This window comes from Hylobates moloch, unplaced genomic scaffold (genome assembly GCF_009828535.3).
Source record: "Hylobates moloch isolate HMO894 unplaced genomic scaffold, HMol_V3 SCAFFOLD_8, whole genome shotgun sequence".
Lineage (NCBI taxonomy): Eukaryota > Metazoa > Chordata > Mammalia > Primates > Hylobatidae > Hylobates > Hylobates moloch.
In genome coordinates, this window is record NW_026652283.1 from 79893134 (window position 1) to 79911050 (window position 17917).

Genomic DNA, 17917 nt, shown 5'->3' on the forward strand with positions numbered 1-17917 from the left:
TACCTCTGGACGTGTCAGCCCTTAAGGTGTGAGCTGGGCCCTTCCCCGTGTCCCCCAACAGACCCATTTCAAAGTGATACAGACTGCTGCCCTGTGACATCCCAATGCTGGACCTGTAGAGGCCTGCCTTGGCAAAGTCCCTGCCTTCCTTCAGACCTGGTCATCAATTCCCGACCTTTCAGCTCCCTCATCCCTAGTCAGGCTGCAGAGCTGGGCCAACCTGCAGCCATCTATGGCTGGGTACCACAGAAAACATCCTGGAGGCACTCCCACATGAGACAGTCAAGGCCTCCTCATTGCAAGCTGACTGTGTGTCCTCTGCTCAGGGAAGCAGGAGACGGACCCTCTGATGGAGTATTAGCCTTGGTGCTGACTCACACTCAGGGTTATCCTGTGTCTGTGCCATGGACTAAGACAATGAGATAAATCTGCTCTGTGGCCTTCTGCTAATGAGGAACATGGGCAGTCACATGGCTGTGCTGCAGAGAGATGGCACAGACCAACAGGAAGAGCCTCTAGCTTAAGGTCAGAGGGCCAGGCCTTTGTCCCCACCTGAGGTAAAAAATCATGAGGGAAGTTAAGTACATGAGGCCTTAGCAGAGCCACACCCACAAGAGATTATCATTGGTCCTGCTGTTAGACGTGTAAACCTCAAAGCAGAACCTGGCCCCTGCCACAAACACCAATGCCACAGGATCAATACTGAACACACTGTTCAGCCCAGTCAACGCCCTTCTGGTCTGAGCTACAAAGCATTTTATCTCATGTTCACTGTTCTCATCTAAAAGCAAAAATTAGTCTTTTTCCCCAAAAAAGTAAAGGGCAGCTTAACATAGTTAGAGCCACTAATAAAATCCTCAGAATCAGTCCTTCAATCTGGAGCCCTGACATCATCTATTTTACTTTGTCATGTTCTCTTTCAGTCTTTGTCAGTGATTTTTTTAAACATAGAAGCCTATATTTTCACTAAGTATTTGAGTTGATGAGTCTGGGCAAATGCCATTCTGACAGCCCACCCCCAAGGATGCCTTCCATCGCCAACCCGCATTTCCCGGTGTGCTTTGTTCACAAGGGGTCCATTCAGAAATGGGGAACACCCACTAGAGGCAGGAAGAAACTGCAGTTCATCTCACACAGGCGGGGTTGCCACAAAGCTCTCAAGCATCCAAAGAAATGCTCCTTTCATGAACTCCCCTTCCTAGCCAAAGAGAGTGCCCATTGTTCTCAGGGGAACAATTGGGGGCCCGTGCCAGCAGCTGAGAGCACAGTCCCAGGAAGGGCTGCTCCCAGCCTGCCAACATCTTGGGCTGAGGGAAGGTCCACATTGTCTGCAGGCAAGAAGGCTAAAGAGAAGCAGGGATGAAAAGCCATCCTTGCAGGCTCTACCAAAATAAGACATCTGAGGGGCAGCCTGGACATTTCATGAAATGTAAAGATGTCTCTCCCTGACCACCTTCGAGGAGAGGTTAGAACATCTCCTGGCATATAATCACATTTCTCAGCCAGTCCCACACTCAAGTCAGAGGAGAGATGCCTGCAGGGATCTAGCACCAAACCCAAGGGAGACAAGAGTGGCTCATATTGTGGCCAGCCCAGGACAGCCCAGGATACACTGAGTGAAGTCCAGGTTGGCTTCTGTGGGACCCATCCCCACAGACCCTGATAAGGAGAAAGGGTCCTCTCAGCTCCAAAAGTAGCTGTGAGAGCCAAGGACAGTCAAGAGCTGGGCTGAGCTTTGTATACAGGCATCCAGTCTGATTCAAGGCAGCAAACATCAAGACTATCTGCTTTAGGGTTTCCTAAGGCCACAAGAGAGGAGACAGGGGCCAGATGGCACAGGTCTCTCAAAAAAGCTATGCTGGCCATGAGGACCTCGAGGCAGCCCACAGCCCCTTCTCACACGTCTGGTCAAGGCAGTCCATGTGTGAGTTAAGCTGGGGTCAATAACAGAACATCAATTCTCAAGGCAGAACTGGAGAACAGCACTGGTTAAGCAACAAGTGCTGGCCAGGCTGAGACTGGACAAGGGCTGTCAGAACATGAAGGAGTGTCAGGTGTGGGGCAGAGCAGAAGAGCTAGGATCTTGGGGCTATACCTTCCGGGCAGGCAGGTCCCTTCTTTATTCTCCTGACCCCGCAGACTGACGTGTAAAGTATACACCAACATAAAATGTAGCGAAGCACTTGCTTCAGGCGCTTTGTTGGGTATATCAACAGACTGACACCAGGCAGCACAACCTCCTGAAATAAAGAAGCCCACACAGGTCAGGCTAGGCTTTGCAGGCAGTCAACACAGCTCACTTAGAATGAGAACTTAATTTTCTAGCCCTTCAACAGACCAGCATCTAAGTGTGCTACAAACACCGGATTATTCTACCATCAACCCCCATGCATATCCCCGAACCAGTCAGCAAGTATGACAACTATGCCATCTAATCTCACCAGGTCTTGGGACAGACCGTGCAGATCACGTTCCACCTGAGTCTTCATTTGGCAACTCAGCCCTGCCCAAATAGACCAACCCTCATCTGGACATCCCACATGGGGCTTAGGAGGAAGCACGCCAGGCTCAGTACCTCCTACCTCAGTTCTTCACCAGCTTCTTCTTCCTCTGATACTTGGGGAAGAAAGCCTTTGAAAAGCCCCTTAGGGACCCACTTCTCTCTCTGTTTACTTTCACTTAAATTGAAAACCCTGCCACATGTGGGCACTGGCCTTTCTCTGCTGAGGAGCCCAACTCCATGTGCTCCCAACAACTTCTCAAATTCCCCACATGGAGCTCTGCAACCCACCACTGTCCCACATGTCTTCCCATTGTTGCTCCACCTCTATTAATGCTTTATCACATAGCAAGCCTTTAATTAGGCATCTACTTCGAAACAGGTCCTATGCCAAGTATCTAGAACCCTACACAGGGAACAATGATAGCTTACCAGCCAGACATCACCTTTCACTCAGACTGTCCTTTCACTTTCACCAAGGTTGGCCCTGATCTTCCAAACCTGTGGTCCTGCAGCCTTCATTCCAAAAGCCAGAACTGTAAACCAGCCATTTACTTAGCAATCAGTTTTGGGCCCCATGGTAGGTCAGCTTCTGCTCTGGCTCAAAGATGCCCTCATGCATGGCAGGTTGTACAAACCTGTCTCATCACATGTGACACCATCCATGTCAAGGCATACCCAGTGTGTCTCTCTCTTCCACAGCTCTGCAGTGTCGGAGGTGGGAGCAGGGTAACAGACAACTACAAGGGAAGTCTTCTAAAACTGACTAGAACAAAGCATTCAATTATAATTCCAAAGCATGCTGACACACAAAATAAACACAGGTCAGTTACCTGAAGATAAGACCTTATATACTACAGGCTCAAGAAGCCTCTTGGGGGCCGGGCGCGGTGGCTGTCTCCTGTAATCCCAGCACTTTGGGAGGCCGAGGCAGGAGGATCACAAGGTCAGGAGATCGAGACCATCCTGGCTAACACAGTGAAACCCCGTCTCTACCGAAAACACAAAAAATTAGCCGGGCGTGGTAGCAGGCACCTGTAGTCCCAGCTACTCAGGAGGCTGAGGCAGGAGAATGGCATGAACCTGGGAGACGGGAGGTTGCAGTGAGCCGAGATAGCACCACTGCACTCCAGCCTGGGTGACAGAGCGAGACTCTGTCTCAATTAAAAAAAAAAAAAAAGCCTCTTGGGTGCTCCCTACAAACTAACTCTGTCCCTACAAGCTATGTGCTCCAGGATAAGTCACTTAGCTACCACTTTGTCATCTAAAAATGGAGCCACACTATCTGCTGAATGGCTCACAGAAGCAAGGAAATCCCAGTGGCAATGAACTCACCCAGCACCCAGATCTGAACCCCCAGTAACATTCACCACAGAAAGGAATCAGGCTCCTTGAAGAAATGGCTGAGGCAGGGTGAATACAAGACAGTCCTGGAGCATCTTATCCCAGAAAGTAAGGATGCACTCAAATGATTGACAAGGGCATATCACAAGAATACAGGAACCAACTTAAAGGGGCTCCCAGTGGTCAAATCTGGGACAATTTGAACACCACAATAATTAAGATGAGCAATAAACTACTGAATATTAGGAAACAGTGAGTTTGTACTAATAATGGATCAATAAACACAGTCAAGAGTTAGAGGGACAGGGTGGGGCCACTTTCCAATGCGAAAATACAGTAAGAAGTCATTTGAAAGTGTGTGTGTCACAGGGCCTGAGGCCTTAAAACACGGCAAGGCCATAGTACACTGTGGGGCAGCAGGTGAGCTTAGTCTCTTGCTGCCCCAGCACAGGCTAGCATTTCTCCCTGCATACAGCAAGGCAGGCTTTGACAATCCAAAACAGGTTTGCAAGCGCTAAATGGGTCCTCATTCCCTCTGCCAGCCTACAAACATTTGAGGGCCTACTACGTGATGGAAGGCAAACATGACTAACAAAAAAACAAGAATTTCAAGTATAGAAATCTGCTAAGAAGAAGATGACATAGAGTTTTGTGGGAAAGCTGCTTTTACCAGGGTGGAAGGAAAGGGTTCCAACACATGATGTCCAAGTTGAGCCTGAAAGATATGGCTGTACCCATGACAAAAGAAGAAAGAATCAAAAGCTTGGGGTGGACCCTAAGCTAGGTGTGTTCACTGGGCAGAAAAGGACCAGTGTGGCTGGGACAAAGTATACAAAGAAAAAGATGTGGGAGAAGAGGTCACAGGCCAGATCATATGGGGTTCGATTCTTGGTGCAGCTCAGTAAAAAGGGATTTTGAATAGATTTAAGCTTTAGAAAGATAAAGACATCTCTTGACTCAATATGGAGAACAAATTGAGAGGTCAAGAACAAAGGCAGGGGGATCCTAGGAAGAGGTAAGCAAGCAGTAGCTTGGATGAAGGGCAGTACCAGTGGGTGCAAGATATGACTGGGGTTGCTTCAACAAGCATCCTTAGGACCAGTATCTGAAATGTTCCTCACACACTCAAGAACAGTGGGCAGGCTGGGCGTGATGGTCATGTCTGTAATCCTAGCACTTTGGGAGGCTGAGGCAGTAGGATCACTTGAGCCTAGGAGTTCAAGACCAGCCTGGGCAACAAAGTGAGACCCATCTCTACAAAAAAATTTAAAAATTACCTGGGTGTGGTGGCACACACCTATAGTCCCAGTTACTTGGAAGGCTGAGGTGAGAGGATTGCTTAAGCCAGGAAGTGGAGGCTGCAGTGAGCCATGATAGCGCCACTGCACTCCAGCCTGGGCAACAGAGCAAGACCCTGTCTCCAAAAAAAAAAAAAAAAAAAGAATATTAGGCAGCCATTAAAAGTTACATTCCCACGTAACATTTAATGACTACGGGTAAAAAAAAAAACTCAAGCTACAGTGAATGAAAAATGTTAAAAAAAAAAAAAAAAAAAATAGGCCCGGTACAGTGGCTCATTCCTGTAATCCCAGCACGTTGGGAGGCCGAGGCAGGCGGATCACCTGAGGTCAGGAGTTTGATACCAGCCTGGCCAACATGGTGAAACCCCGTCTCTACTAAAAATACAAAACGTGGGCTGGGCAAGGTGGCTCACCCCTGTAATCCCAGCACTTTGGGGGGCCAAGGTGGGCGGATCACGAGGTCAGGAGTTCGAGACCAGTCTGGCCAATATGGTGAAACCCTAGCTGGGCATGGTGGCGCATGCCTGTAGTCCCAGCTATTCAGGAGGCTGAGGCAGAAGAATAGCTTGAACCCGGGAGGCGGAGGTTGCACTGAGCTGAGATCACGCCACTGCATTCCAGCCTGGGCGAAAGAGCAAGATTCCATCTCAAAAAATGTGTGTGTGTGTGTATGTATGTGTGTGTGTGGCGCAAGCCTATGTATGTATGTATGTATGTGTGTGTATATATATATGCCAGGAGTGGTGGCGCAAGCCTATAGTCCCAGCTACTCAGGAGGCTGAGGCAGGAGAATCGCTTGAACCTGGGAGGCAGAGGTTGCAGTGAGACAAGATCACGCCATTGCACTCCAGCCTGAGCGACAAGAGCGAAACTCCATCCCCCCAAAAAAACACAAAAATTAGCCAGGTGTGGTAGGGCATGCCTATAGTCCCAGCTACTCGGGAGACAGAGGCAGGAGAATCATTTGAACCCGGGAGGTGGAGGTTGCAGTGAGCTGAGATTGTGCCACTGCACTCCAGCCTGGGCAACAAAGTGAGACTCTGTCTCAAAAAAAAAAAGGTTAAAAAATATATCCACTATGATCCTAGGTCTGTCTAATATGTTAAGATGTCTGTGTGCGTATGCGGCATGAACATCTCTTGATGAGCATAGAAAATGGTAGAGGACTTCACTCTGAATGATAGAAACCACAGATTTTCTTTTTCCCTTTCTATATTGTCCACAATGTACATTTATGCATCATTATTATAATAAGAAAAAAAAACTCCTTTAATATAAAGACTTTCTAAATCCTGCTTTACAGATGCAGAAACCAAAGCTCTAGGAACAAGATCAGGCTTTCTGACCTTCTGACTCCCCAACCCATATAATCCTGGTGGTTAAGACTGGAATGAAGAGTCACACATCTTCATCTGTTTTTCTACAAGCTCATCAGCTACTAAATGGTCTGCTTTCCACAGATAAATATGCTCAGATAAAACCCTGTTTTCTCAGTAAAATCTCTTCACCCCCCTGGTAAATAAGCCTATTAAACATCTCTCTGCCAAATATGACAAATATCTAGTTTGCTGTATCAGTTCAAGGCACTTCTGGCCAAGATTAATCCATGTAAAACATTCCAATGGCTACTGGAACAAAGGCAACCAATGCAGGGTATGGATATTCAGGATTAAATCTGAAGCTGGGCAAGAAATGTACCTTCCAGAGCCACCACTCTGTATCTAATGGTCAGATTAGCATCTGGCTTGCTGGGATATTACAAAGATTACAAGGAAACTTCATGCAAACACTCTGCAAACTAGGAAGAGCTCTGTGAACTGCTACATGTGAGCTGCTACATGGGCCAAGATCTTCAGAAATACGGTTGCCCCAGAGACCACAGGTCACTCTGAGAACAAGCCACAGCTTAAAAAGAAGGGGACCAACAGGGAAAAGGAGGCGAGCACAAGAAGGGAGCAGGCTGAAGGGGAGGTCCACCCAGATTCAGGGAAAAGGGCACAGACTCACCTCTGCAAGGAAAGAGTGGCATAGAACTTGTGGCCATTTCTAATCTAGAAGCCTGGGGCTTGCAGGTCGGGGGGCAAGCTGGTAAACATCCATCAGAGCCTATATGTGCTTTGACCAATGGAGTAAAATGGAAGTGTTGCTGTGCAAGTTCCCAAGTCTGGGCCTTAAGAGATTGGGCAGCTTCCTTTCCTATTTCTTGAAATATCTAATCTTAAAATCCAGCTATTGTGCTTTGAGGACACCTAAGCAGCCCATGGAGAGGTCTACATGAAGAGGAACCAAGGACACTGACCAACAGCCCCAGCTAAGCTCCCTGTCAACAGGCAGCATCAACTTGCCAGCCATGAATGAGCCAACTTAGAAGTGAATTTCTCAGCCCCCAGTGAGCCACTCTACCTAGTACCATGTGAAACAGAGATAAGGTTCCTTATCTCTGAATTCCTGGCCAAAAAATGTTGAGCAAACAAGCTGGTTGACTTAAACCACTGTTTTGGTGGTTTAAACACACCAACAGAAAGCCAGAACACTAAATGTATGTAGAAGTCTGAATGCAGAGAACATACAGAAAATACCTAACAAAGTATAGGTCTTAGAATACTTTTAGTTCACATGAAGGACACACCTCTAGAGAAGGAATGCTGTAGGGCAGGAACCAGAAGTTTGAGACCAGCCTGGGGGACAGAGTAAGACCCTATCTAAAAAAAATTTTTTGTAACTAATTTTTGTATTTTTTGTAGAGTTGGGGTTTCACCATGTTGCCCAGGCTGGTCTCAAACTCCTGGACTCAAGCAATCTGCCTCCCTCAGCCTCCCAAAGTGCTAGGATTACAGGTGTAAGTCATCACGCCCAAACTAAAAAAAAATTTTTTTTAATTAGCTGGGTGTTGCGAGGCTGAGGCAGACAGATCACCCGAGATAAGGAGTTTGAGACCAGCCTGGCCAACATGGTGAAACCCCATCTCTACTAAAAATACAAAAATTAGCCAGGCATGGCGGTGCGCGCCTGTAATCCCAGCTACTCGGGAGGCTGAGGCAGGAGAATCACTTGAATCTGGGAGGTGGAGGTTGCAGTGGGCTGAGATTGCATCACTGCATTCCAGCTTGGGTGACAGAGAGAGACTCCATCTCAAAATTAATTAATTAATTAAAATAAGTTAAAATTTTAAAATTAGCTGGGCGTGGTGACGTGAGCCTGTAATCCTAGCTACTGAGGAGGCTGAGGCAGGAGAATCACTTGAACCCAGGAAGCAGAGGTTGCAGTGAGCCAAGATTGTGCCATTGCACTCCAGCCTGGGCGACAAGAGCGAAACTCTGTCTCAAAAATAAAATAAATAAATAAATTAGCTGAGTGTGGTGGTGCACACCTGTAGTCCCAGCTACTTGGGAGGCTGAAGAGGGAAGAAAGCTTAAGCCTGGGAGGTTAAGGCTGCAGTGAGCCATGGCTGTACCACTGCACTCCAGCCTGGACAAGAGAGCAAGACCCTGTCTCAAAAAAAAAAAAAAAATTGTAAAAGAATATTTCTTTCTTGACATACGAAATTCAAAAATCTGTTTCAGGTCAGAATGGGACTATAAGTGTAAAAAATTAAAAAAGAAAAGGTATCCACAGTAAAGTTTTATTGCCCATTCATTTACATATTGTAAAGGCTACTTTAACACTACACAGGCAGAGTCGAGGAGTTCTGATAGAAACCATATGGCCTGCAAAGCCTAAACTATTTACTGCCTGGAGCTTGGTGCAGTGGTACATGCCTGCAATCCCAGCACTTTGGGAGGCCAAGGCAGGAAGATGGCTTGAGCTCAGGAGTTCAAGACTAGCTTGAGCAACATAGCAAAACCCCATCTCTACAAAAAGTACAAAAATTAGCCAGGTGTGCTGGTATGTGCTTATTGTCCCAGCTACTTGGGAGGCTGAGGTGGGAGAATCACTTGAGCCTGGGAGGTCAAGGCTACAGTGAGCCATGATCATGCCAGTGCACTCCAGCTTGGGTGAAGTGTGCTGACTTCTGCTCTAGAAGATGTTCATAACTTGAGGGGTACATCCCACCCACCTGTCCATGAAACAAACTCACTCAGGATCTAGGGGAAATTCCATGGTTCCACAAACTCAGACAGAGAGATGGTGCTTCATCACACAAAAGCTTCGTATTTCACCTGATTTCTATTCTGGGTCAACCAAGACACTCTTCTCTACACGGGCCTCAGATTCCATTGTTCTCTGGATGGCTTCTCCAAAGGATATGGGGCAAGGCTGAAGTTTGGGTATTAATTTTGGTTCTTAAGTGATCAATTACATCAGCAAACATACATCAGCAAATCAGAGCAGAACTCCTATATTTATTTATATCTTACTTTAAAAAGTAAGTTCAAAGCATAGAAGTCCTATATTTCCTGGGTTTAACTCTGTGTTTTATGAAAGGTAACCTTTCCCTATACATGTGACAGACCTTTCCAACAAATCCCTAAATCAGTGTTCAGTAGAACTTCCAGAGTAAAGGCTATTACATGGTGATGCCCTCAGAATAGGAACAAGAATAAAGTTTAGGATGCTATTCTGAGTATATAGAAATCCTCTTATGAACATCAGTGGCTGTCCCTCATCTAAGGGGGTACTGGAAGAACTAAGCTCAGAATTGGTGGAGCTTAGACTTGGAAAGGAAAAGCCACCAAAACTAAAATGGAAGATGAGAACTCTTCCTCATTTATGCTTTATATCCAGTCTCACCTTGATGATGTCTCCACTGGAGGCAATCAAATCTGTTGGAATGGTCACTCGAAATGAGCGCCCGACGACAGCCGTGCCATCAGGAATGCCAACCACTGTGGGAACAGCCTCGTGGAGGTCTGAGAGCACTGAGTGCATGGATGCCTCAAGCTGGTTTTCCCAGTCCCTGACAGCCTCTGAGGGTTCACTGGGCCAGTGGGACTGAGCCATAGCCACAGAGAGCAGGAGGAGAAAGGTCCTCCCACAGAGGGGGCGCAGCAGTGAGAGGCCCACAGACATCCTCATCCCAGGCCCAAGTTTGCTCAAGTCGATAGTCTTGCTAAGTAAGGAAGCAAGTGACTTGGTCCCAGAGCTGGGTTCTCACCCTCTGCACACCTGCTCCATCCCGGAGCACACAGAGCCTGAAAAAAAAAAGAAAAGCACATTCAGACTTGAGCAATTCCAGTGGTTCAGTCATATACTATCCTCCAGGAGTTACTGTCAAAAACATCTACCCCAAGTTGGATCAAGCGTCTTACCCCCATGCTCTCTTATACAGAAGCCAACAGTTTCGTGCAACTCCTTAGCACTGGAAATGTGGCTGGTCCATTAAATATAAAATACACACTGGATTTTGAAAACTTCATAAAAAAGAATGTAAAATGCCTCATTAATACTTTTAAAATATTGATTGCAAGCTGAAATGATATGTATTAGTAATATTTTGAATATAGTCAGATATATTCAGTAAAATATATTAAGTAAACAATAAGTATTAACAAAGAATAAATAATAATGTATTAAATAGGATGGGCGCCGTGGCTCACGCCTGTAATCCTGGCACCTTGGGAGACTAGGGCGGGTGGATGACTTGAGGTAAGGAGTTTGAAACCAGCCTGGCCAACATGGTAAAATCCTATCTCTACTAAAAATATGAAAATTAGCCGGGCATGGCAGTGGGTGCCTGTAATCCCAGCTACTCAGGAAGCTGAGGCAAGACAATCACTTGAACGCGGGAGGTGGAGGTTGCAGTGAGCCAAGATTGCACCACTGTACTCCAGCCTGGGTGACAGAGCGAGACTCCACATCAAAAAAAAAAAAAAGTATTAAGTAAAATATATGATTGAAATTAATTTAATCTGCTTTTCTTCATGTGGCTACCAGGAAAATTTAAGTGACATATGTGGCTCATGTTATATTTCTCTTGGGTGGCACTGCTTTAGACCTAACTTCCAATTTACAGGAAATATGGGAGCCATGCAAAGAAAATCACACAAATCTAGAATGAGATCTTCTGCAAAACAACTGGCCTGGTCTCTCCAAATGCTGACATCCCTAAACGTCAGATGACTGTTCTCGATTTAGAGACAGCAACCAGACTTGATGTGTGTATCTTTCTGGGGGTGGGGGAGTGGGGACAGAGAAGGCTCTTGCTCTGTGGCCCAGGATAGAGTACAGTGTCATGTTCATAGCTCAATGTAACCTTGAACTCCTGGGCTCAAGTAAATAGCTGGGACTTCAGGTGCACACCACTCCACTCAGCTAGTTTTTAAAAATCTTTTGTACAGTGTCCCACTATGTTGCCCAGGCTGGCCTCAAACTCCTGGCCTCAAGTGGTCCTCCCACCTCAGTCTCCCAGGATTAGAAAGGTGAGCAATCTTGCCAGGACAATGTGTACATCTTGACTGGATTCTGGATTTACTTTTTAAAAAAACACATGAGCCCAGCTCCCAGAGGGGTAATTGAGGAATTTTGCATGTAAACTGGAAATGAGATTTACTGTTAATTTTCTTAGGTGATATGATGGTAGTAAGACTCTATAGGGAATCATCCTCAATCTTATGAGTTGTATTTTGAAGTACTTAGGGATGAAGTGTCAAACACTCTGGAACTCACTTCAAAATGATTCAAAGAAAAAAAAATGTATACATGTATATATAGAGATACATCCATGTGGCAAATGTAACAATGAGGCTTAGAAAAATACTTTGAGGCCGGGCGGGCGCCGTGGCTCACGCCTGTAATCCCAGCACTTTGGGAGGCTGAGACAGGCGGTTCACTTGAAGTCAGGAGTTCAAGACCAGCCTGGCCAGCATGGTGAAATCTTGTCTCTACTAAAAATACATGCCAGGCATGGTGGCTCACGCCTGTAACCCTAGCACTTTGGGAGGCCAAGGCAGGTGGCTCACCTGAGGTCAGGAGTTCGAGACCAGCCTGGCCAACATGGTGAAACTCCGTCTCTACTACAAATACAAAAATTAGGCAGGCGTGGTAGTGCGTGCCTGAAGTTGCAGCTACTTAGGAGGCGGAGGCAGGAGAATCCCTTGAACCTGGGAGGCAGAGGTTGCAGTGAGCGGAGATTGCACCACTGCACTCCAGCCTGGGTGACAGAGCGAGACCGTCTCAAAAACAATAAATAAACATAGACATACATACATACATACAAATACAAATACAAAAATTAGCCAGGTGTGGTGGCACGTGGCTATAATCCCAGTTAATCGGGAGGCTGAGGCAGAAGAATCACTTGAACCCAGGAGGTGGAAGTTGCAGTGAGCTGAGATCATGCCACTACACTCCAGCATGGGCGACAGAGCAAAATTCTATCTCAAAAAAAAAAAAAACAACAAAACTTTGGGCTGGGCGTGGTGACTCATGCCTGTAATCCCAGCACTTTGGGAGGCTGAGGTGAGCGGATCACAAGGTCAAGAGTTCGAGACCAGCCCGACCAAAATGGTGAAACCCAGTATCTACAAAAAATACAAAATTAGCTGGGCATGGTGGCACATGCCACCTACTACTTGGGAGGCTAAGGCAGAGAATCACTTGAACCCAGGAGGCAGAGGCTGCAGTGAGCCAAGATCACATCATTGCACTTCGGCCTGGGCAACAAGAGCAAAACTTCATCAAAAAAAAAAAAAAAAAAAGAAAAAAAACTTTGAAAAGACTAAAAAAAAAACAAAAAACCAGTAACTGCATAGAGAAATGCAGCACCTGCCCACTCCTCACACCCACCCTAAGCACTAATTACAGGACCCATTTATTTTTTATTTATTTATTATTTATTTTTTTTTTTTGAGACGGAGTCTCGCTCTGTCGCCCAGGCTGGAGTGCAGTGGCGCAGTCTCGGCTCACTGCAAGCTCCGCCTCCCGGGTTCACGCCATTCTCCTGCCTCAGCCTCTCCGAGTAGCTGGGACTACAGGCGCCCGCCACCACGCCCGGCTAATTTTTTTTTTGTATTTTTAGTAGAGACGGGGTTTCACTGTGGTCTCGATCTCCTGACCTCGTGATCCGCCCGCCTCGGCCTCCCAAAGTGCTGGGATTACAAGCGTGAGCCACCGCGCCCGGCCGGGACCCATTTATTAAACACATATTTGCAAACTCCACGCCAGTAAACATGCCCCACACCCCCAAGAAAGTGACTAGAAATTTGCACATTGTACTCTGGTCCCCCATCAGTTTCAGGTAGTTCAGGACACCTACTCTAAGCTGGCAGGCACACAGATGCCTTACAGAACTTACTGGCTGCCCACAGGTGACAAGAGCCATCATGAGCAATTCCTATTCTGGAAAAAGATTAAACTCTGCCCTGAGCCCATGCTGTTAAGGGGTCAAGTGACATTTTCTGACCTGAGTAATGCAAAGTAAATAAACCCAAAATTGCTAAAGAAAACAAAGCTACTACGGCTAGGTGCGGTGGCTCACACCTGCAATCCCAGCACTTTTGGAGGCCGAGGTGGGTAGATCACTTGAGGTCAGGAGTTTGAGACCAGCCTGGCCAACATGGTGAAACCCCGTCTCTACTGCAAATACAAAAATTAGCCAGGCTTGGTGGTGCACTCCTATAGTCCCAGCTACTCAGAAGGCTGAGGCAGGAGAATCGTTTGAACCCGGGAGGCAAAGGTTGCAGTGAGCAGAGACTGCACCACTGCACTCCAGCCTGGGCGACAGAGCGAGACCCTGTCTCAAAAACAATACATACATACATACCTACATACATACATATATACAAACAAACAAATACAAATATAAAATTTAGCTGGGTGTGGTGGCAGGCACCTGTAATCCCAGCTACTCGGGAGGCTAAGGCAGGAGAATCACTTGAACCCGGTAGACAGAGGTTGCAGTGAGTGGAGACTGCACCACTGCACTCCAGCCTGGATGACAGAGCAAGACCCTGTTTCAAAAACAATACATACATACATACACACAAAGAAATACAAACACAAAAATTAGCCGGGTGTGGTGGCAGACACCTGTAATCCCAGCTGCTCAGGAGGCTGAAGCAGGAGAATTGCTCGAACCCAGAAGGCAGAGGTTGAAGTGAGCCAAGAATGCGCCACTGCATTCCAGCTTGGGCAACAAGAGCAAAACTCCATCTCATTATTTAAAAAAAAAAAAAAAAAAAAGGCAAAATAAACCAAAAGCAAGCAGAAGGAAATAATAAAAAGCAAAAAACCCCAATGAAACTGAAAACAAAAACAGAGAAAAACCATTGAAACAAATAACTAGTTATTTGAAAAGATTAACAAAATTGATCAATCTCAAGAATGATAGAGGAAAAAAGAGAAGACAATTACTAACATCAACAATGAAGCAGGAGATATCACTAGATATTGCAGACATCAAAAGAAAAATAAGGAAACACTATAAACAACTCTACACAGACAAATACGAATCAAACTAAACAGATTCCTCTCAAAAAATACAAACTACTACAACTCATCCAATATGATATAATTTCTATTAAGAAAATTATTTTACAGAGGCAGAAAGGATAAAATTTTTTTAAAGACAGAAGTCCCAGCTACTCAGGAGGCTAAGGCAGGAGGTTGGCTTGAGCCCAGCAGTTCAAGGCTGTAATAAGCCATGATCATACCACTGCACTCTAGCCTGGGTGACAAATTGAGACTGTCTAGAAAAGGAAAAGGAAAAGATAAAGGAAAACGAAAAGAAAAAGAAAGAAAATTATTAAGGAAATTGAATTTGTAATTTATTTTTATTTTTATTTATTTATTTGAGATGGAGCCCTGCTCTTTCGCCTAGACTGGAATGTAGTGGCACAATCTTGGCTCACTGTAACCTCCGCCTCCCAGGTTCAAACAATTCTCCTGCCTCAGCCTCCCGAGTAGCTGGGATTACAGGCTCCCACCACCACGCCCAGCTAATTTTTAATAGAGACGGGGTTTTGCCATGTTGGCCAGGCTGGTTTTGAACTCCTGACCTCAGGTGATCCGCCCACCTTGGCCTCCCAAAGTGCTGGGATTACAGGTTGAGCCACCACGCCCGACCCTGAATTTGTAATTTTAAAACTCCCACAAAAAGAAATCTACAGGCCTGAATGACATCAGTGGTAACTTCTACCAATCTTTTCATTTTTTTTTGGAGAAGGTGTTGGCCAGGCTGGTCCTGAACTCCTGACCTCAAGTGATCCACCCGCCTTGGCCTCCCAAAGTTCTAGGATTACAGGCATGAGCCACTGCCAGGCACAAACTCTTCTAGAAAGCAGACAAGGAGGAAACACATCCTGATTCATTTTGTTTTAATATATTGAATTTTCTTTATTTAACTTTTTACTTATTTTTCTTTTTTTTTTTTTCATTTTTCTTTTTTAGAAATGGGGTCTTGCTATGTTGCCCAAGCTGGATTTGAACTCCTGGGCTCCAGCAGTCCCCCCACCTTAGCCTCCTGAGTATCTAGGACTATAGGCATTTGCCACCACACTTGGATCCAGTTCATTCTATTAAGGTAGCATTATCCTGATACCAAAATCAAACCAAGATATTACAACAAAACTATAGGCCAGTATCTATCATGAAAACAGACACGAAAATCTTTAAGAAAACATGATCAAACAGAATTCAGCAATATATTAAAAGAAATATATACCATGACCAAGTGGTACTTATTCCAGAGATGCAAGGAGAGCTCAATATTTGAAAATTAATCAGCTCAATATTTGAAAATTAACCATATTAACAGGCTACCGAAAAAAAATCACATGGTCATACCAATTGATGCAGAGAAAGTATCTGACAAAATTCAACACTGATTCATAATAAAAAAAAACTCTCAGACAAATAGGAACAGAGGGGAACTTCTTCAACTTGATAAAGAGCATCTACCAAAAACCCCTACAGCTAACATTGTATCTACTGGTGACAAACTGAGTGATTTATCCTTAAGAACAGAAACAAGGCAAAGAATGTCCACTATCACCATTCATGCACAACATAATGTTAGAAGTTCTAGCTAGTGCAATAAAGTGAGAAAAAAGTATAGTGGCCGGGCGCAGTGGCCCACACCTGTAATCCCAGCACTTTGGGAGGCCGAGGTGGGCAGATCACAAGGTCAGGAGTTCAAGATCAGCCTGGCCAACATGGTGAAACCCCGTCTGTACTAAAAATACAAAAATTAGCCAGGTGTGGTGGCAGGTGCCTGTAATCCCAGCTACTCAGAGGCTGAGGCAGGAGAATCGCTTGAATCCGGGAGGGAGAGGTTGCAGTGAGCTGAGATCGCGCCACTGCATTCCAGCCTGGGAGACAGAGCAAGACACTGTCTCAAAAAAAAAAAAAAAGTACTTAGTGAAAAGTGCCCACTGCAGAAAGATACAATACTATTAAGGTAAAATGTTTATGGGAGGCTGAGGCAGGAGAATCACTTGAGCCTGGGAGGCGGAAGTTGCTGTGAGCCGAGATCACGCCACTCCACTCCAGCGTGGTAGTGCTGGAGACACTGGTGTGGGAGACAGAGTGAGACTGTTCACGCTTGTAATCCCAGAACTTTGAGAGGCGGAAGCAGGCGGATCACTTGAGGACGGCAGTTCGAGACCAGCCTGGCCAACATGGTGAAACTCTCTACTAAAAATACAAAAAAATTAGCTGGGCATGGTGATGGGTGTCTGTAATCCCAGCTACTCACGGGGCTGAGGCAGGAGAATCACTTCAACCCAGAAGGTGGTGGTTGCAGTGAGCTGAGATCACACCATTGCAATCCAACCTGGACAACAAGAGCAAAACTCCTTCTCAAAAAATTAATAAATAAATAAATAAAAATAAAATAAGTAAGCAAAATGTTTAAATTACATATTGTTTATGGATTCACATATAATAAGAAAATCACACAGAGGTTCATAAACACTAAATTCAAGATTTTGGTAACTGCGAAAGGAGGGCAAGGGGAAAAGGAGGGGTTCAAAAGGGTCTCCAACTTTGTGTTTTACTTTCTAAATCTTATAAAAATATGGAACGGGGTGGGCGCAGTGGTTCACGCCTGTAATCCCAGCACTTTCGGAGGCCGAGGCGGGTGGATCACTTGACGTCAGGAGTTCCAGACCAGCCTGGCCAACATGAAGAAACCCCATCTCTACTAAAAATACAAATTTAGCCGGGTGTGGTAGCACATGCCTGTAATCCCAGCTACTCTGAAGGCTGACACAGGAGAATCGCTTGAACCTGGGAGGCAGAGGTTGCGGTGAGCTGAAATTGTGCCATTGCACTCCAGCCTGTGCAACAGGAGCGAAACTCTGTCTCAAAATAAAATAAAAAGAATACAAAAAAATTAGCCAGGTGTGGTGGTGGGCACCTGTAATCCCAGCTACTCAGGAGGCTGAGGCAGGAGAGTCACTTAAACCCAGGAAGCGGAGGTTGCAATGAGCCAAGATCATGCCACTGCACTCCAGCCTGGGCAACAAGGGCAAAACTCTCAAAAAAAAATAAAAATAAAAATAAGAGGCCGGGCGCGGTGGCTCACACTTGTAATCCCAGCACTTTCGGAGGCCGAGGCGAGCGGATCACGAGGTCAGGAGATCGAGACCACGGTGAAACCCCGTCTCTACTAAAAATACAAAAAATTAGCCGGGCGTGGTGGCGGGCGCCTGTAGTCCCAGCTCCTCGGAGAGGCTGAGGCAGGAGAATGGCGTGAACCTGGGAGGCGGAGCTTGCAGTGAGCCGAGATCGCGCCACTGCACTCCAGCCTGGGCGACAGAGCGAGACTCCATCTCAAAAAAGAAAGATGTGAGCCGGGCGCAGTGGCTCACGCTTGTAATCCCAGCACTTTGGG

At 46.0% G+C, this 17917-nt stretch overlaps 1 protein-coding gene across 1 annotated transcript in view; it reads right to left on the reverse strand.

Annotated features, from left to right (window-relative positions):
- The window catches only part of DAG1 (dystroglycan 1), a 43991-nt gene that overhangs the window by 15605 nt on the left and 10469 nt on the right, over positions 1–17917 (reverse strand). The window contains exon 2 of the mRNA XM_032161520.2: positions 9877–10277. Coding sequence (XP_032017411.1) covers positions 9877–10161 — 285 coding nt within the window. The 5' untranslated portion in view covers positions 10162–10277. The remainder of the gene's footprint in view (positions 1–9876; positions 10278–17917) is intronic.